At 40.8% G+C, this 21,065-nt stretch overlaps 1 protein-coding gene across 1 annotated transcript in view; it reads left to right on the plus strand.

Moving 5' to 3' along the window:
• Positions 1 to 3,201: 3,201 nt before the first annotated feature.
• The window catches only part of AIFM1 (apoptosis inducing factor mitochondria associated 1), a 33,147-nt gene continuing 15,283 nt past the window's right edge, over positions 3,202 to 21,065 (plus strand). Inside the window, exons 1-6 of the mRNA XM_044234679.1 lie at positions 3,202 to 3,457; positions 9,876 to 10,018; positions 16,558 to 16,657; positions 17,785 to 17,909; positions 18,035 to 18,165; positions 19,609 to 19,699. Of these exons, the coding sequence (XP_044090614.1) occupies positions 3,352 to 3,457; positions 9,876 to 10,018; positions 16,558 to 16,657; positions 17,785 to 17,909; positions 18,035 to 18,165; positions 19,609 to 19,699 (696 nt within the window). The 5' untranslated portion in view covers positions 3,202 to 3,351. The remainder of the gene's footprint in view (positions 3,458 to 9,875; positions 10,019 to 16,557; positions 16,658 to 17,784; positions 17,910 to 18,034; positions 18,166 to 19,608; positions 19,700 to 21,065) is intronic.

Below are 21,065 nucleotides of genomic sequence, written 5' to 3' on the forward strand. Positions count from 1 at the left end.
CTTATTTGTGTGTGAGGCTGAGCGGCCAAAGAGACAAACGCGACCAAGTACCTTCCCACTATGAGAAAAGCCATTCAGTGACTCGGTCATATATCTGTAAGCAAATTGGAATGTGACTGCTCAGCCAAGTTGAACTTACTTGGAATGGCTGAGAAAACTTGGGGTCTTCTAGTTAACAAGCTGTTTAGCTGAGTTAGCAGACATATTTACAGACCTTTCCCAATATATGTGAGTCACCCATTTCTAAAACCCTAGATTATAGGGGCGCCTGGGTGGCTCAGTGGGTTAAGCCGCTGCCTTCGGCTCGGGTTATGATCTCAGGGTCCTGGGATTGAGTCCCGCATCCCGCTTCCTCCTCTCTCTCTCTGCCTGCCTCTCTGCCTACTTGTAATCTCTCTCTGTCAAATAAATAAATAAAATCTTTTTAAAAAAACCCCTAGATTATACTATTCAATATTAAAACCATCTTGAGGGGTGCCTGTGTGGCTCAGTGGGTTAAGCCTCTGCCTTCAGCTCAGGTCATGATCCTAGGGTCCTGGAATTGAGCCCCACATCTGGGAGCCTGCCTCTCCCTCTCTCTCTCTGCCTACTTGTGATTTCTCTGTCAAATAAATAAATAAAATCTTAAAATAAAATAAAACCATCTCAAGAAGGATTTAATCTTAAGTGGGTAGTCCAAGGTCATCATTATGAACACCAATTATTATTGTACAGTGTGAATAGCAATCTCATTGTATAGTATTTCATTTTTTTCATTGGCTGATATCTAAATACAGTTTGCTGCATCATTCTCCTCTGTATTTGTAATGCTCCTGGTGATCATTATCTACAGAAGAATAGTTATAAAAGGTGGGGGGTAACTATTAATTGGGCATACCCACTAGGCAGAATGGAAAGAAGCTTTGCCAACTCATAGCCAGAATCAATGCTAACTTTCTGAGAGATACAAAAAATGTTACATCCACATAAGATTATTGAATCTCATCTGATGTGAATCAGATATGCTCTTCCAGCAAAAACTTGTTACTGAGTCTGAGAGTTTATATTATAGCTCTAAGGTAGAAACACTGATTTCTGGAAGTATGGTATCTCAAAATGGCACCATGACCTTATAATAAAAATAGCTTGTTACTTCTGTGGGGTGAGACTTTGGGGACATTTCACTTCTATTTCTGGAGTTAGTTTGTTGTGTGTGTATTGTTCTTGCAAAAAAAGAGATGAACTATAGTTTTTAATTAAAGAGCTTTTTTAAAGAGATTTCTTTAAGTGCCTCATTGCACCTATTGCAAAAATAAATGTGCTATACAGCACCTCTTCTTTGTGTTAATTGTGCCTCACTAAATAATTGTCTTTCAAATATACCCAGCCGTTTTCATAGGCACCTGATCATCATGATTTTGTCAGGGTTTTCCAAAGCCTCTTTCACCAACAGATATGATTAATTTTGTATTCCATGTTTATTATTGTTATTGCTTTTAGAAATAGCAAGAAATATCAATGTCCACGAGGCCTTTAATATATTAATATTAATAATTTTATCTTATTGTGAAATTGATATTTTCAATATTTATCCCCCAAAGCAGCCCTAGGTAAAAAGTCACCCATTACCTGCACTTCTGAACATTAAGAGAACCCTGATCTTTTTCACCCAAATAAGACTGTTTCCTGAGTTGAACTTCCTAAAATGAGGTCTTGTGATTTCATTCTCTATCCCTATTCCACTAGAAAAAAAATAATAACTTCATCACCTACAAGATTAGGACCAAATTCTCTTGCCAGGTCAGCTCTGGCCCCAGAATATTAACTTGTACTTATCTACTTCCTAGTATGTATTCTCTGCCATTATCCCCCTCAAAATGTGCTGGGGCTTCTTTGTTTTATACCTCTAAGCCTTTTAAACAGCATGGTACTTCCTCTAAAATACTTCACAAATATTAGCTCATTTAATTTTCATAACAACCCTAGGAGATTGGTAGATGAGGAATGTGAGGCACAGTTAAGTGACCTGCCCAGGTAATAGCCAGGATTCAACCTGGGCAAGACTGGATCCAATGTCAAGGGGTGCTTAACCACTAAAAATATTACCTTTGGTCCCAATATATTCACCATTTGAAATGTCATTGCTCCTCCCCCACTGTCCATTTGAATTTTACTATACATCCCTCCAGACACAGCTCAAGTAACACTTGCATGAAGTCTTTCCTTAGCTACTCCATCCTATACACTTTCTCTTGCTCTGGCACTTTAGGAAACCCCCCGTATTGTTTAAATGTTAATATGTGTCATCTCCCCAACTAGTAACCACTTCATGCCCCAAAGACCCTTTCATAGTATAGTACAAGTGGCAAGAACTTATTAAATACCTGCTAAATGAATATGTAACCCCAAACTTTGAAAAAGGCCTATGTTTATGTTTTGAAAAGAGTAAAAAAAAATTATTTCCGACTTATCTTACATTTGGAAGAGTCAGAACACCTATTTACACTCAGCCCCTCACCCTACTCCTCCCACAACTCAAAAGTCCTGCTTAGAATTTCTCTGCAAAGGACAAATTCTATTTGCCAGCATCCTTGCTCTCATGCACAGAAGCCATAATAGTAAGAAAGTATCCGCATCCCCTGATACAGCATCGAGGAATAGAATTGCACAATATAAAAATGGTACGGGGAAAGAAAGCAAGGAATGATTACTTCTAGAAAAGGGGGCTAGGTGGAAAAGTGCCAGCAATTTGCAAAAGACGGAAGTGCATTCCAAATCTGGAAAGCCAGGTGTTCTGGCTTGGACCTCATGGAAAGACTGGAAGTGGAATATAGCCAGAGAATCCGGAAGGCTTAGTACCTAGTAGCCTAAAACAGGAGAACAAAATGCGGTACTATGGCCAAGCTTTGTAAGGTGTTGTTATCAGTTCCCGCCCTTGACACAGCGGCAGCACCGGCCACAACCGCCAAGCAGAGAAGCCACATGGCTCCCTCCTTGGACAGCTTTCTAAACTCACTCAGCGGAAAGCACTGCTCCCAAGCCGTGGAAACTTGCTAACACCTCCCGCCGCGGTCTTTGCAACAGAGCGGGCAGCCAGGCGCAGGCGCAAATCTCTCGCCGTAAGAGCCAATCGCAATGCGGAGCTGAGTATTACGCCTGCGCAGTAGGCCTCCAGCCGCGCTTCCCCTTCCCCTGCTCTAGCAGGCCAGTTTAACTGGCCAATACCCTCCCGAAGCTGGAAGGAGGAGCTTGCGTAGAGTGCGTGTGAGGGGAGCTGGGGGGGTGGAACGGGCTGGGGCCCACGGTGTTTGACCCGTCGTTCGGTCCGTAAGAGGAAAGGCAAGGAGGTGGTACAGAGCACCGGTTGCCGAAATGTTCCGGTGTGGAAGCCTGGCAGCAGGTGCTTTCAAGCAGAAGCTGGCACCCTTGGTGCGGACAGTGTGCGTCCGAGGCCCGAGGCAACGGAACCGGCTCCCAGGTGACTGACCCATTCCGGGCAACCCCAACCTCGCAGACCAAGGGCCTGGGTTCCGTAGGCTCCCTGTGCCTCGTAGTCCTTCCCCCTGCCTCCTTCCCGGGAAAAACTTAACCCACTCACAGCCGCGTGAATTCTGAATTGGCGGGATCCAGACCATGAGTTTCGCAAGCTGTGCTGACCTGACCTTCAAGGGATTTGAACCCAGTAGTCCACTTGAGGCCTTTTCCTGGTAGGGTTTGCTCTTCAGGGGTAACAGAACAGTTGGCTTTCTCGTATTGCCCAAGATCACCTCCCGGCCACCTCCAGTCTGTCTTTTTAGAGCAATGAGGTCAAGTAGACTTTGTCGTTTACTGATTTCGAGACTTGAAACAAGGCATTTAAGCCCGATGTCTTAGTTCCTTCTGTAAATGAGTATATTACCTGTTCTGCTTCCCAAACTCCAGATGGGATCCATAGGTTTGAATGCCCTGTAAAAAAGAAACAGTGCAGTTGAAGTAAGGAGTCAGTCGATTGTGCGCCAGACACCAAGAGAGTCGGCCCAGAATTAATCTGAAACGTCTGGTCCTTGTAATTCTTGGTGGTCTTTAATGCTTCAATGAAACAGTTTGCAGCATGCATTGTATTTGCTCTCCGTGAAGTTGTTGCACCAGATTTTAGAGCTGGAAGGGATTTTGTGGTAAAGCTCAACCCACTCACTTTATAGATAATAAAATGGAGACACAGAGAGGTGAAATTATTTGCCCAAGGTCACATACCTAGTTAATAGGTAGAGCAAAGGATAGTTTGCCAGTCTCTGGGCCCCAAATCCATTTGCCACAACTTTACATGCTTCCTAAATTTTGACCTCAAAAGGTTAAGAATGCATCCAGTTCCCCTTTAGCCCACCGTGCATGAGATATCCATGAACTTAATCTTGAGCATGTCTTGGGCTTGCTCATTTTCAAACTGCACAACTTAATGGGGATAATGAATTATCCACCTGTAGGAGGTGCTGGGTTTTTTTAAATCTATTTTTGAATGACCACCTGGGGACATTCACATTTGCAATGTCAGAAGTTATTCTTGAGGCCTTTCCAATGTGGAACCACCTACTGGGTGCTTTAAAAATAAAATGTGGAAAATACTCCCTTAGAGTGTTTGCAAATGTGCATTTGAACAGTTTTTCCAGTTGCTATGCCTCAAGAAGACGTTTCCTAATTTGTGTATCTGAGGACATACCCTAAAACAAATTGTTCTTGGAACTTAAAAACCTCTGCCTTAGCTTTTAAATTAATATCCCATCTATGGTGTCATCTGTATGGATTTTCTGCATTGAAATGCATTGAAATGATAGTGCTCTATGTAAGCTGTGTAGAAATTTACACAGAAACTTAGGTAACCTGAAGATTTTCATCCATACTAGCCTTTCAGACTTTGTGTGCTTATTTTGATTAGAACTCACAACTTTTACCAGCGCTCTGAAGCCTAACCAAAAGTTCTTATGTAAATAAGTGTGGATTTTTAAAGTTATCTTGATTTATTAGATATTTTAAGGTGGTTGGTGATATTAGAACTACTGAAAAATACAGACTCAAAATGGTTTTTTCCACTGCATGATTTTGCTTGAAGACAGTCTGCTGTAGAATATATTTTGACTTCTTGACATAACCCATCCATCTCTTTGCATACACTTATTCTTTGTACTTTGGACATCATATGCCTTTAGAAATGGGCGGGATGGGGTAACAATTCAAAAAGAAATGATTCTGTCATTTTTAGGAACTAACCCTGTTTTGTAGCTTGATTACTAATTGCTTATAATCTAATTTCTTTTTCACATTGTAGCAACTGCCATATGTTTTTGCATAGATAGGGGAGAGGCGCTTTTTGTTTATATGCCGTTTCCCCTCCTCTTTTTTTCTCCTCCCATCTCTAATTCTTTGTCAGGATGTTAGCAAACTTGACACCCACCTTGAAACGATCTCATCCGTATCTGTCAGCGTTGTCAGATTCATTTTCATTATATGCTGCCTTTTGCCTTAAAACTTAATTGTTCTTATTTGTTTACTTACTTTATTTGGATGCTCTGCCTCTTTCCAGAAATGATTGAAGGCGATTGATAGTGACTACTTTATGTCTGCATTGGGCACTGAGGAGCAAATAGGTTAAGTAATAGATATTTTCTGTTCTGTGGTATTTTATTTGGTTACCAAACATTGTGCTGCCCATGTGATCAAACTGATCACTGACCCCTGACCTGAGGGTCAAATGTTTAAACATTTTTCTCCACTCAGAATCCTTCTCACCTCCCTAAAAAGGAAACTGGACTCCTCGTGGGCAAGGATCCAGACTCCTGGGAACTGCCAAATGACACTTTTTTCCCGAAGCCTAGAAGCCCCACTTTTTCTGCTGAGGCAAAGCTTTCCAGAAGAAAATCTGTGGCAAGTCAGCCTTTTCTGCATCCAGTTAATAAGTTGTATTTTCTAGACATTTCCTAACATTTTAAGGGAGTTGCTGCATATTGTAACTTTTTTCTAGATCATGTTTCCAAAAGTTACCTGGCCCAGTAAATCAAGTAGAGAGCTGACCCCAAACCTAGTGAATGAGAATGTCCTGGAAAGAGCCCTGGGAATTTTTATTTTAACAGGCCCTTGATGTAATTCTTATGATCAGGCAAGTTTAGAAAATACCGTTCTAAGGCTTAAACAGATTGAGTAACCTTGAGTCTCTAGTGATTTGTATTAAGCCCATTTTCTGATACTCAGAATAATGGCAGCCATTGTCCCCTCCTATACTTACCTGAGACCAAGGATTAGGTCCTGTTTTTGTGTCCTCAGTGCTTTGGATAGTCTCTGGCACATGATAAATTCTTAGTAGCTGAACCCTAGTACTATGAAGGACTTAACTTTGTAGAACATAGTGAGATTGCCTTTTTGTCATCTAAATCATTTTTCTTCTGGTGCCTTTATTCAGAGTGGTTCACACTACACTCTAGTTATTACTATTGTGATTCATCTAAAATAACAGCAAGGGTGATGCTAAAGAAAAGTTGGGGAGATGATAAAGGGATATAGTTGCTCATTCCTTATAGAGGCACGTAGTTACAGTGGACAGGTCATGTAGGCTTGTCCTGTTTTGTGTTTTATCCATCTCAAAAACAGTTTGACATTCAGAAAACAAGACTGAAGAGCACATGGACCTCTTAACTATTTGAGAATCCTAGGAGCCTCAACTGTGTGGTTGTTATTTTGGAAAAGGCTTTCTGGGAGTATGAAATAAAGCAGTAGATTATGAAATCTACAGAAATGAACTTGCTAATTTAGGTACTATTCTAATGCTAGTCACTAGTGTTTGAGGTTACTAATTCATTGTTAAGCAACCTGAAATAAATGAGACCTGACTAAACTTCTTTGCAAAGAATTCTTCAAAATGTGCAGTCCTTATCATAGAATTGGAAGGAATTTCTGTTTCCTTCCTTCCTTAATTAGCCCAACAAATACTTATCAAGCACACACTTACTATGTGTTAGGCACTCAATACAGTTATAACAAGAATTGAATCCTTGAGCAATATAGTGAATATAGACAGCAATACTGTATTAGTGAGACTTCCTAAGAGACTAGATCTTAATTATTCCAGCCACTAAAAAGAAATGATAATTATGTGATAGAAGTGCTAATTATTGCTGCAGTGGCAATCATAATATAAATGTGTCAAATTAAAAAAAAATTAAATCCCAAGCGTGAGGAAGAAAGTGCCACCTCTCTGTGTGGTCTGACTGTGGAAAATCTAAAGGAGAATCTAAAAGAGCCTGGTGCTCTAATGAGAAGTCAAGGAGTGAGTTGGCTTCCCACCTAAGCAAGACAAGTGAAAAGACTTGTTTAGCCATGATAAGAAGTTTCCTAGAATCTTGAAGCAATGGGGAAAGGTGTAAAAGAAAACTGGGGGCGGGAGGCAGGGGCTATAAACATCCATATAACACTTACCACCTCTTACAAAATTAAAGTCACTTGGTAAGTATGTAAAAATTTGGTTTCTTTTTTTAATTAATTTTTTAATTAACATACAATGTATTATTTGCCCCAGGGGCACAGGTCTGTGAATCATCAGGCTTACACACTTCACAGCACTCACCATAGCACATAATGTCCATAACCCAAAAAAATTTGGTTTCTTAGTAATAGTATATTACATTTCTTTTCAGGCAGTAGTTTAAATGTTAACCAATTTACTTTTTTAAAAATTAATTTACTTTTAAATGTCTTTTTTTTTCTTTTTGATAAATCAAGGCAGAAACTGCTGAACTTGCCCAAATCTACACTCAGTTTTATCTGTGAAAAGCGAGCAAAACCAGAATAAACATACTAGTATTACATTAAAACAAAGTTGTTGCATCTGGATTTAGGATCTTCTAGAAAATTTTTGAACTACTTATTTTCAGTAAATAAACTTGGGGTAGAGGTGGGAGAACACAGCTAAATTCATGGAACTAAACCACGTTGGATTTTTTTTCTACCCAGTTTCATTTACCAAGCTCTGAAAGTTGTCAGTCTCTACTTCTGGTGCTTAATCATTTTATGTGTTTCTGAAAATCAAAAGCTTGCCCAGATCAAGATAAGCTTCTCCATCCTTGCACGTTTTCATTTTCATGACTTGTTATTTCCAAATATAAACCATTTTTTTTTCATGTGGCGATGAGGGATTCTAAAGCAGGTAAGAAATAAAAATAGTAAAGAAAAATACATTTTCACTTCTAAGGGTGTAGGTTTATAGTCTCTTTTCTGTAATTCAGAAATGAAAATAGAACTAAAAATCAGGTTTTTATAACTCATTTGCCACTGAAACCTGACCTAAACTGGACAGAAAGGCTCCTTATAATCTTTTGTTCATCTCACTCTGAAATTTTTCACGGAGACATTAATGTGTGTGACTGTGGAATGCTGCTTCTTACTGTGCTGGGTGTTAATTACTGTATGATATATCTATCTATCTATATAGATATATAGATAGATATGTAGATAGATAGATAGATAGATATACTATATACTTAAAACCAAATAATTCTGAGTTCTGGAATATCCATGTTCCCAAGGATTTCAGGTAAGAGACTGCAGACCTGGTTTGGACCTGTTTTTACTCTTCTGTGCCCTGAAATTGTGAAAGCAAGGGGGAAGTCTCCATATTTCTAATATGAAATGCTACTTCTGTTGCCTATTCTGTTTACCTTTTAATGCCTGATCACACCAGGAATCTACCTCTAGACCGTTGGTTCTCAAAGCAGGATAAGCATCACCTGGGAACCTGTTAAAATGCAAATTCTTGGGCCCCCATTCTAGATATCCTGACTCAGAAACTCTGGAGGTGGGTCTGGCCATCTGTGTTCTAACAAACACTCCAGAGGGTTCTGATACATGTTCAAGTATTAGAACCACTGCCCTAGATCAGGATTGGCAAATTGCAGCCCACAGTCCAAACCCACGTGCTTTTGTATGCAAGCCCCTTGAGCTAAGATTGGTTTTTTACATTTTTTAAGTGGGTGAAAAAATTTTAAGATAACTTTTGAGACACATGAAAATTATTTAAACTCCACATTTTGGTGCCCATAAAGTTTTACTAGAAGACAGCCGTGCCCGTTCATTTATAAATTGTCTGTGGCTGCTTTTGCACAACATCAGCAGAGACCATATGGCCTGAAAAGCTGAAAATATTTACTATCTACTCCTCTCCAGAAAGAGTTTGCAAACCCCTGCTCTAAGTCATAATCAACTTGAGGAGTATCATAAGCAGAGAAGGTAGTACTGAGACCTTCCTTCATTTCCATGTGTGAGAGTTGTTCTGATCATCAGAAATTCTTTAGTTCATTGGGAAAGATAAATCCACTTAAATTTTTTTTTTAATTTTGTGCTTTAGCATTCCTGTCTTCCAGGATACGTTAGCTTTCATGAAAGACTGAACTGTGTCCTGGTTAGGTTGTGTTGCAGGGTTTTACTATTTTGTGCAAGGTTTGAGCCAGCTCTTTAAATTACCCCTTACATGGTGATTATAATGCCCCCAGGTGGTCTGTAGTTAACTTTTTGTAGCTGTTCAGCCATCTCTCTGTGATTACTTCATTTATGGTGAGGATGTGAAGAGAGAAGTGTTTTGATGAACTGCTCATTTGTTTTTCATTATCTTTTCTGGGAAGCTGTGAATTTCCTCCCTGGGCAGCATTAAATTATACTCCTATTAAAAACTCCCAACAGTTAAAGTGTGTGGAATCTGATATCTGCAGTTATTTGTACAGTTATGATTACTTTTTTTCTTAGTCATTTAAAAGTGAACATCATGCAGCCTAGGCAGTAAGTCTTTACGTGTACAATGCAATGCCCTCTAGTCATAAACATGTATTAACTATTTTATTTTTGTATGTGTGTGTGTCTTAATAAATTGTGTTCCTTAGGCAACTTGTTCCAGCGATGGCATGTTCCTCTAGAACTCCAGCTGACAAGACAAATGGCTAGCTCTGGTGCATCAGGGGGCAAAATCGATAATTCTGTGTTAGTCCTTATTGTGGGCTTATCAACAATAGGAGCTGGTGCATATGTAAGTAGAAAAGCGGCTTGTGTAAAAAAGCTGCCAAACAGCTCCCATTAGTAGACTCGGTACTACTCTGCTTTAAAACTTCTGCAACTAATTCCCCTTTCTCCTTTTGGAAGAATTTCCAAAAGCCTTCTTTAAAGTGCCTACTGTCTAATAATCCTGTGAGAGCCAATTTGGGAATGACTGAAATTTAATCTCCTGTTGGTTAGCTTTGCTCTTTTCACTTGTCTTTTTACTCATTACTTGAAAGCCACTGTGTTTTCTTAGATTTGACTAATCCACAAAATTGTACCTTTTTCTCTTGGATATGACATACTAACCTGTGAATAGGTGAGAATTCATTGCAGCTCCTTAGCACAATATTTGATTTCACCCCATTCATTAAATATTTTATTTTTTCCTCAGCTTGGGATAGACATTAAACAACAATAACAACAGCTTTCAGTCCAAAATATTAAGTCTTCCTAAAAGAAAAGCTATCCCTGAATCTCACCCAAAGACTAAATTATAGAATTTGGCCTAGTATCTCCAATTTAGAATGCAATCTGTGTGAGGTGAGAAATACGGTTTTAAATGCTATGTAATATTAACACTTATATCTCCTTAAATGAACTCTGAGCAGCTTAGTTGTTCACAGAGGAATTACTCTGTGGTGCGCTTTTCTTTTTTTTTTTTTTTGACTAAGCAGATCAGTCTAAAGTTGGAGCATGTAAGGTTGAGTGAACCAACTTAGATAACAGCTAATAACACCCTTGATTGAAAGAAGCTGTTTGTTTCACTCCCCAAGAGCAAGTGGTTGGACACCATTATAATTTTAGTTCTTTCCACATTGGTAAGACGGTGAAATTATCTCGTTCCTTGGCCACTAGGTTATAAAACAGGGAGGTGAAAACGACTTGAAGTTACGTAGATTGTCATTCCCTCACCTGACTCCCAAATGCACAAAGAGACAGTTTTTGCCAGTTGTGAATCAGCCCAGAGTAAGCAGGTGAGCTCTGGCCACTAACAGACTCTGGGGAAGTACACATCCTCCTGCAGTCCTGGAGCAGCACTTTTTTCTTTTGTAGCACAGGGTAACCAAAAATGCTTCCCTGCCTTTGTGTTGAATGTTTCTTCATTAATACTTAGTGCTTTTTCTATTTCCTTTTGTTTCTTTCTTGGCCTTATCTTTACCTACAGTTGTGCAGTGTCATCATCTAGGATCCCCTTCTAGATCACTAGCGTCTACAGGTGCTTCTGTGAAAGATGGCAGCAGCCTAGTATACTTCTTAATTGTAGGAGCAACAGTCACTGGGGCAGGAGTTTATTATGTAAGATGCTTACACTAAAATATATTTCGGGGTAGGGTGGGTGAGACCATGGCACTAATGAAAACTTGATCCATTAGAATACAACGAAATATTCACAGCATGTGCTTTCTAAGTATTTATTAAAGGGACATTGTCAGTCACTAGGAAGCCCTCAAACCTCATCTTTCAAACTGTTGGAAGTCCTAACAGCTATATGTAAAGCCATACATTTAATGATTATTTTTAAATCCTCATCATTAACCCTTCCTTTGAAACTTTTACCGAGTTCATAAGTCTTTTTAAGATGCTAAATTATATTGTGCTTTAGTGCTGCATACCTAACAAGATAGCCTCAAAGGGTAAATGTCAAATAAGCAAATAAAAGTAACCTGAATACCATCCATTTTGGATCCTTTTAGGTAAAATGTCATTTTTGTGTTTTGTCAGAAACAATCAAACCTTTTATTGTGAAAAGGCATTTTATTGAATGCTTCTGAGGAGGTCCAAAAAGCCACAGAATGCAATATTCTCCCCACCCACCCCCAGCCTCTGTTTCAAAGTAAATTCATTTGGCAGTGTCCCTTTTGTAATCTCTAATTTGGTCAAACTAGTGGCTGAAGTGGTACAAGCTAACACATTCGTGTAGATTGCTTTGGTAAATGCCTCTCATTCATAATTTAGATACTACCCTCCGAGCCTTACCGCTTCCATTTCCTAGCTCTCAACTTTTGCCATCAGTTCCACCTCATCCATTCAAAAATAGATGTAAAGTGTTTGCATCTGATACGTTTGTAACAGCTGAAACCTATTAAACCTCTGGTTTATGTTGCTGTACCAGAGTTGGATGGCCTTCACAGAGCTGGCCAGGCAAATCTCTTGATGCCAGGCCACAAGACAGGGCCACAAGTCACTGTTGCTTTCTTCTGCCTTGGAAATATCTACGAAGCACAAGTTCCTCTCAAGTCATTCACTTAAATGCCTCCTTGCCCTCTGTGTTTATCCAACACTGGTAATAGTAAAGCTACTAGATTATAGTGGTTTCAGGTTAAATGATAAGCTTTTGTCTACCTACAGCTGTTACTGAACTATTCTGTAAAGTTTTATATTGGGTTTTAAGTCGTTTCAAATGTGGTCTGAGGTAGCTTAGGTTTTTAATCCTCTGAAATTGGTCGTAGTCTCCCAAGAACCATTAAAACTGTGGAGTTCAGATTTGATGAGATGTGGCTCTAAGCTATTTAGTGTTTGTTAGCCTGCTCTGACTGCCATAACAAAATAGCACAGATTGGGTGGCTTAAACAACAGAAATGTATTTTCTCACACTCTGGACACTTGGAAGTCCAAGATCAGGCTGCCAGCATGGTCAGGTTCTGGTAGGAGCTCTCTCCCTGGCTTGACCACCTTCTCCTATTTCCTCACACACGAAAGAGAGAAAGAGGGTGAGCATGAGCTCTGGAGCCTCTTATTCTTTTTTTTTTTTTTAATTTTTTTAAATTTGTTTGACAGAGAGAGATCACAAGTAGGCAGAGAGGCAGGTGAAGAGTTGGGGGAAGCAGGCTCCCTGCTGAGCAGAGAGCCCAATGCGGGTTCGATCCCAGGACCCTGAGATCATGACCTGAGCCGAAGGCAGAGGCTTAACCCACTGAGCCACCCAGGCGCCCTTGGAGTCTTATATTCTTATTAGGGCACCAGCCCTATTGGATTAATCCCTCTACTTATTTAACTTTTATCACCTCCCTAATGCCCCATCTGCAGATACCATCACATTGGGACTTAGGACTTCGACCTGTGAATTGGAGGGGGACACAGACATTCAGTCCACAGTGGTGTTCCTTCATAACCTTTCTCTCTCACATGAGGAGGTGGTCCTAATTTGAGTACAAATACTTCTTTAGCGACTCCTAAGTTGGGAGCTCTTTACCACCACCACCACCCCCAACCCTCCAAAACTACAAGAGCAGAACTAAGGAACAAGGGAAATTTTTCTGAAATGTTTCCTCCGGGGCTGTACTTTTTTTTTTTAAGACTTTTTTTTAAGACTTTATTTGTTTATTTGAAAGAGAGTGAGTGAGAGCACAAGCGGGGGAAGAAGCAGAGGGAGAGGGACAAGCAGACTCCCCACTGAGGAGGGATCCCAGTGTGGGACTCCATCCCAGAACCCTGGGATCATGACCTGAGCCAAAGGCAGACATTTAAGTAACTGAGCCACCCAGGTGCCCCTAGATTTTTATTTACTTATTTGAGAGAGAGAGGGAGAGATAATGCAAGTGGGGGGGAGGGGAGAGGGAGAAGCAGACTCCCCACTGAGCAGGGAGTGGGACACAGGACTCGGGATCATGACCTGAGCCAAAGGCAGACCCTTAACCAACTGAGCCACCCATACGCCCCCGCTGTCTGTACTTTAAACGAGTGGCTTTTATGTTTTTCACCATAGTTCACAGAAAATTATGTTTTATCTGGCAACCTGTTAAATAACTATAAATACATAAAACTCAAAATTCAAAAATAACATAGTAGGTGTGATATACTTTGATAGTTTTATTTGTGTTCTTTTTAAAAGATTTTATTTATTTATTTGACAGATCACAAGTAGGCAGAGAGGCAGGCAGAGAGAGGAGGAGGAAGCAGGCTCCCTGCTGAGCAGAGAGCCCGATGTGGGGCTCCATCTCAGGACCCTGAGGTCATGACCTGAGCTGAAGGCAGAGGCCCCAACCCACTGAGCCACCCAGGCGCATCTCATTCGTGTTTTTTAATGCTGATTATAGCCTTACTTAATTGATTGTACAATCCCTAATGGGCTGCAACCTCAATTTGAAAAGCACTGATCTGAACAGCACTTCTTTGGCTTAGGCTGCAAGTAGGAGCTCCTGATTGGTGTGGATATGGGCATTCCTCCTCATCTTGCTTGTGACTTTCTTTAGGATTGTAGACAGATCTGATCTCAGTCCTATTATTTGTCAGTGAGCAGAGCCTAAGTGGCCTTTAGACTATTTTTTTAAGATTTTATTTATTTATTTGACAGACAGAGATCACAAGTAGGCATAGAGGCAGGCAGAGAGAGGGGGAAGCAGGCTCCCTGCTGAGCAGAGAGCCCAATGCGGGGCTCGATCCCAGGATGCCGATGCTGGGATCATGACCTGAGCCAAAGTCAGAGGCTTTAACCCACTGAGACCTTTAGACTATTTAATGAGATTTAGTATTGGGGCCCTTTGCCCAACTTGTTCAACTGGTTGTTCAACTGGTAAAATCATATTGCCTCATTAAGTGACTTTTTTTCCTTTCAGATTTCTTCAAGGCAAATAAACACCACCATATTACTCTGTTTAGAAAAGTTGTCTCCAGTGATATTTTTCACAGATTTGTAGTTTTTCTTAATCCGACATGTATTCATATCACTAATTTCGAAATCTGTGCAGACTTGGAATACAGTAACACTTGCGGGAAAATCTCTCTCTAGAGATAGAGATCTAGATTATCTCTAGATAAATCGAGGGATCTAGATTTTTTTATATTTCTCTCCATCTGAACATGACCCCAGTTTATTTCTCTGTTCACTCATGTTGACTAGCTTAAGCCATCTTTTTAGGTAAAATTCCCTTTCTTAAAAGAAGTTTTTTTTAAGGTGTGGGTAAATACTGGAATCGTGTATAGTATCTGATGGCAAGGTAAAAACTTTTTTCCTAAAATTGATGTCAGTTGAATTCAGTTTATTAATGTGATGAATTTAGTGGTAAATTCACTGAATAGCCATTCACTTTCAATATACTGTACTTAATTTTCTAACCCATTCATACCATATGTTAGCTATTTCCAGGCTGAAAACTGTTAAGTCCATGTCTTGGGGTCCAGTTTTCTCATTACAGCCCACTGCTTAATGTGCTTCTCTGTAAAGCGCTCATAGAAATATTCTTCAGGGGTGCCTGGGTGGCTCAGTCAGGTAAACGTCTGCCTCTGGCTCAGGTCTTGGTCCCAGGGTCCTGGGATTGAGCCCCACGTCAGGGTTCCTGCTCCGTGGGGAGCCTGCTTCTCCCTCTCCCTCTGCCTCTCCCCCTGCTTGTGTTTGCTCCCTCTCTGTCAAATAAATAATAAATGAAATCTTTAAAAAAATATTCTTCAGACATGTTTTGTGACACTTCTGATGTCCTTACTTTCTCCTCCAATTAGTTAAAGACCTGTGATTTCAGTTAACATCAGTTACTTAAATTTTCATCTTGTTGAGCCTTTGGGGTACAAAAGAGCAGAAGTAATTAAAACAAGTCATTCTTGCCTGCTCTTTTTAAAATCTCCAATAAACTCAAACACTGTATGTTAAATAAAAATAGTCCTAATGCTAATAGACCCTTCTTCAAGTTGAACAGCTAGGGAAGACACAGATTTGAAATAGGTGATTAAGCAAGGTGTTTGACTCTTGGCAAATATCTAAGTGTCAAAAGCAGGATAGACCATTAAGGGAAAGATGAGTTACTCTGTCAGACTAGGAAACGAGCGTCATGTTTCAGGACATAAGCAGAGTAGCCAGCAAAACTTGGGACGTCTACCAAGAACATATAATGTCCCAGAACTGTACAACTTGGTTTCACAGCTAGTATCCACCATAGTCCAAAACCCCTTTTACAAAATTTAACCCTGGAGCTCCTGGATGGCTCAGTCGGTCAAATCTTTGACTTCAGTGCAGGTCATGATCTCGGGGCTCTGGAACTGAGCCCCACGTTGGGCTCCCTGCTCAGCAGGGAGTCTGCTTCTCCCTCCCCCTCTGTCACTCCCCCCAACCCTGCTCATGCTATCTCTCTCTCCCTCTCTCTCTCTCTCTTTTGCTTAAAAATAAATAAATAAAACCTTTAAAAATAATAAAGTTTATCCCTTTATCCTTCTAGTATAAAATAATTTTCTTAAAAACAGGATTAAAAAAAAAGATGGTAAAGACTGTTTAAGAGGGGAGGAAAGTCATTCAGGTATTCATGAATGTACCTTTGTTGATTTTCTTTTTTTCTTTAGCTGTACCTTCAGACTTAAATATAAGGAAAATTCTTTACATAGCTCCTAAGGAAATTTGAAGCTGGAGCCTTTTCTTCTGCATGCCTATGTTCTTTCTAGACCAAGTGTGTACATACCCACTATTTTTTTCTTGAGAAAATAATTTTAACATAGAACTTACTTCATGTAGACAAAAGCTTCTCATTTAATTAAAAGATAATGATATTACTTATGGTATAAGCTAGATTTATGATGACATTTTCTCCATGTTTGGATCTGCAGGCCTACAGGACTGTAAAAGATGATCAAAAAAGATACGATGAAAGAATGTCAGGGTTAGGGCTGACACCAGAAGAGAAACAGAAAAGGGCCACATCACCCGGTGAGTACTATTTGAGACTCAGTGTATGAAGGGCAAGTTAAAAACAGTTTGGGTGCTGTGCTTTACAGATGTCTTACAGACATGACGACACTGTGAGATTGTAAGTTTCCAGAAACTGTGGAATTACCCCAGACCTGGGAGCAATTTGTTAAGGTATTTGACTGGAATTTGAGTTTGAGAATAGTCCCTAATGATGATTGTGATTGGTTGTTTTTTTTAAATATATATATATATATTAGACTCTTAAAAGGCAAGTTTTAAACTCAGAAGACAAGATTGGTAAGGAAAGTTATTGGAAAAGACATAAAGGCCCTTTTTTTTGCAATGAGAAAATTCTTTTGGTCTGTTTTTTTCCCCTTTAGAGTCTTTGGAGTTTTCAAGTTGTTAAAGATATATTTGTTTTCCTAACAATATAGCACTAGCCGTCACTTCTATCCCCATAACTGGCTTGACTTTTCAGAGAGGAATGTTTTAATCCCTTAATAAGCCCCACAACTCTGCGCAGGTGATTTATGTATGTTGCTTTCTTCAAAACACGTCCTTTTTCTTAAACATTGTATAATAATCCCCAATTGACCTACTGGGTTTCCCCAACTTTACTGCTAACAAAAGGTGAAACTGAAGTTGATATTTTCCTATTGGTCATTAGGAAGTTAATGGGAAGAGGAGAAACTTTCTGATACATGCTTTCCAATGTATTTTAGAAATACATTTAATACATTTAAGCTAGGTTCTAGTTCTTACAGACATAATGGATGAATGATGTTGGCCAAATCACTCGCCTTTTTGGGGGGTATTTTTCACTTACAAAATGAAAAAGATACTTGCTTTTCTTGTCCTATCAGGCTGCTGTGAAGTTTGTCAAGATTAATGTAGGTACAGTGTTTGCTACCTCTGTGTGTAAGATTGAAACAAGTGCAAGGTGATTTTTTTTTCTTAACAGTGGCAAGGAGAGGCGCCTGGCTGACTGGCTCAGTTGGAGGAGCCTGTGACTCTTGATCTTGGGGTCAGGAGTTGAAGCCCCATGCGGGGTGTAGAGATGACTAAATAAATAAATAAACTAAATAGTGGCAAGGAGTCATCTGAGATTTTCAGAAAATTCATCCTGTCTGGTGTGTTGCTTACAGCTCCAGAAGGAGAACCAGTTCCTCAAGTCAGGGTACCAAGTCACGTCCCATTCCTGCTTATCGGGGGAGGCACCGCTGCTTTTGCTGCAGCCAGATCCATCCGGGCCCGGGATCCTGGGGCCAGGGTAAGGCACACACTCTTCTGCTTGGCACGGAGGGGAGTCTGCTAGCACTTAGCCAGGGGCAGCACTTTGACATCCGCCTCTTAAATGACTCGGCTGTGATGAGTATCATTATTTTCTGTCCAAAGGTCCTGATTGTGTCTGAAGATCCTGAGCTGCCATACATGCGACCTCCTCTTTCAAAAGAACTATGGTTTTCAGATGATCCGAATGTCACAAAGACGCTGCGATTCAGACAGTGGAATGGAAAAGAGAGAAGGTGCGTTCACTTCTGTAAAATGGGCCTGACCGGCAACTTGAATAAAGCACAGGGCATTGGTCAGGAGTCTGCACAGACCACGTGTGGCGCATAGGAGAGCTGCCTCGGCTGCATACTGGAGTCCGCTGTGGTGCACGCTCGGCACAGCGTAGAGGCAGCAGGCTCCCGTGGCAGGCGTCCTGGATCCTGTTACCCGATCCGCCAACAAGTGCAGCTATAAGGTTGGCCTCTGCAGGATTAATGCGCCTATTTCCAGGACCTTCCTGCTAGACTTCTGCCATGAAGATCAGTTTGGCTGTGTTGTCACTTCCTTACGTTACACTTGCTGAGGCGTCTCCAGTAAAAGCAAAAGACAAGACACTGTTCTCTGGCATTTTCCTTGACACCCTAGCAAGCATGCAGAATTGTGGTAGTAGAGTGGGAACACCGTTGGGAAGAGCCTCTTTATTAAAATGTTTGCCTGAAAGACTTGGAAAGATGGGTCCAGAAACCTTCTCCCTCTATAGAACTCCATGGATCTCTTGATTCCAGTACCAGGTTTTTGGGTTCCAGTTTTTTTCTTACTAGTGATCTCTTTGTTACTAGATTGAGTTTTACAGATCTACCCCCCTTCCTCATCCCCATTATCATGTTCTATTCTCAAGCAGGATGCGTACTGTCAATTACGTTAGCCATCCCTTAATTGGTATCTCACAGCTAATGTGTGCTCTTTGAGGCAAAGCCCTCTCAGGAGCTAGACCTAGCTGTCCTTTGACCAGCACCATTCTGAACAACCCATTTAGGTGGATGTGTGAATACCAGCTCCCTGGATGGTGTTCTTGTTCTAATTTGGGGTGGGGGTTTGTTATTTTCTTTCAGATTTATTTAAGAAAAAGAGAGTGTGCAGTGGACAGAGGGGCAGGGGGAGAGAGAGAATCTCAAGCAGACTCTGTGCTGAGCACAGAGCCTGACACAAGGCTTGATCTCATGACTCGGAGATCATGACCTGAGCCAAAATCAGTAGTCAGACACTCAACCAGCTGAGCCACCCAGGCGCCCTTTCTTGTTCTAATTTTGAACCTAAATCCAGAGCAGAGTTTCTCAACCTTGGTGCTATCGGCATTTAGGGCTGGATAATTTTTGGTATGGGGGCTGTTCTGTGCATTGTAGGATGTTTAACAGCATCCTTGGCCTCTACCCACTAGATACCAGAAGACTCCCTCCCCGCTAAGCTGTTACAGTCAGAAGTATCTCTAGACATTGCCAAATTGCCCCCAGGTGAGAACCACTAGTCTAAAATATCTCTGTGTAAATAAGTCATGACCAAGATTTAGTGGGCTTGGAAACTTACTCTGCAAAATGTTTCTAAAAGTTTTCATGATTGAAACAACTTTACTAACGCTATGGGAGAAGTTGATGGCAGTTCCAGGTGTTTATGGTATTTTCTCCTTCTTCTCTGTACAGCATATATTTCCAGCCACCTTCTTTCTATGTCTCTGCTCAGGACCTGCCTCATATTGAGAATGGTGGTGTGGCCGTCCTCACTGGGAAGAAGGTGAGCTAGTAAGCCGTTTCCCTTGTCCAACTCCATGTGAGCCACAAGAATGGAGACTTGTATTCCCACTGGCATTTATGTCTGTCCTGCCACTGTAGTTCATTAAAGAAGGATCGAGTCATTTTAGATTTGCTCTCGCCTGTCTTCACTGCTTATTACTTCGTCCTGGGGGAAGCACTAATCTCAAAGCCTGGAGTAGCATGTCAACTAAACTTTCCCAGGGAAGTCAGACCACTGGGGTCATTGACCCTGAACCTGTTCCTTCTCCAGATTTGCTCCTCTGCCCTTCCTTTGTCTTCCTGTTTTCCACACTAACATTTCTTTGGGATTATTGATGACAAGAGATTGGCAGCGTTATATTATTCAGGGTAGTAAAATAATTGAGGCATTATGTCAGCACGGGAAATATCGTTAGACTCTACAGAAGTGAATGCCCGAGTAATGGGGGCAGTTACTGGAGGGCATTTGTGGGGTCCAAGGTGGGTTTTGTTTTGCTGTGGTATGTTTCATTTTTGTTAATGGGAGGTGCTAGTGTGTATTTGTAAACTAATGGCGGCGTTCCAGTGGAGAGGGAAGGGTTATCAGAAGGAGCAAAGTCCAGAGTAGATGGGATCCAGAGCGCAAGTAGAGGAATTGACCTTTGCTAGGCATAAGCCTGCTTCTTCTATAAGGAGACATAGGCAGATGAGGTGAATATAGGTTTATGGATAAGCTGGTAATGAGACATTAGGTATTAAGTATGCTCTGTGTGTAAATAACACACAGGCCCTGCCCTTTAGGGCCTAACAGTATTTAAGCAAAAACGAACAGATAATCATAACACATAGATATGGAGTAAAAAAGATAGGCACAGTGTATTGTGGGAATTACTGGGAAACAAACCCGGTATAGAGGTGATTTCAGGGAAGGCTTCCTGGAGGATGAGGTCTTACAGGATGGAAAATTGTATGGAATGACGAAGAATTCACCAGTGGTAAGTAAAGCAAATTCAAGTAGAAAACAGCATAAGCAAAGATATGGGGGTATGAAAAAGCACCTTTTGTGCAGAGAAACAAGCAGCTAGCTACTGACAGAGCAGAAAGTATAAGCTAAAGAAGGGCAAAAGATGAAACTGAGCAGTTATGCTGGGGCCTGACTGTGGCGAGCTCTCTTGTATAGAAGAACTTGACCTTGACCTCATGGGCACTGAGGGTCTCTTGCATTTTAAACACGGTTATAAAACAGACTGAATTTTAAGTAATCCTTTTGGCTCTGAGGAGGATGGACCAGACTAGAGGTAGACCATTTTGAAGACATTGTAATAATCTAGGCGAGAGGTGATAGAGCCCAAATTAGGGCAGTAGTAGTGGTGGCGGCGGCGGTGGTG

This window comes from Neovison vison, chromosome X (genome assembly GCF_020171115.1).
Source record: "Neovison vison isolate M4711 chromosome X, ASM_NN_V1, whole genome shotgun sequence".
NCBI lineage: Eukaryota > Metazoa > Chordata > Mammalia > Carnivora > Mustelidae > Neogale > Neogale vison.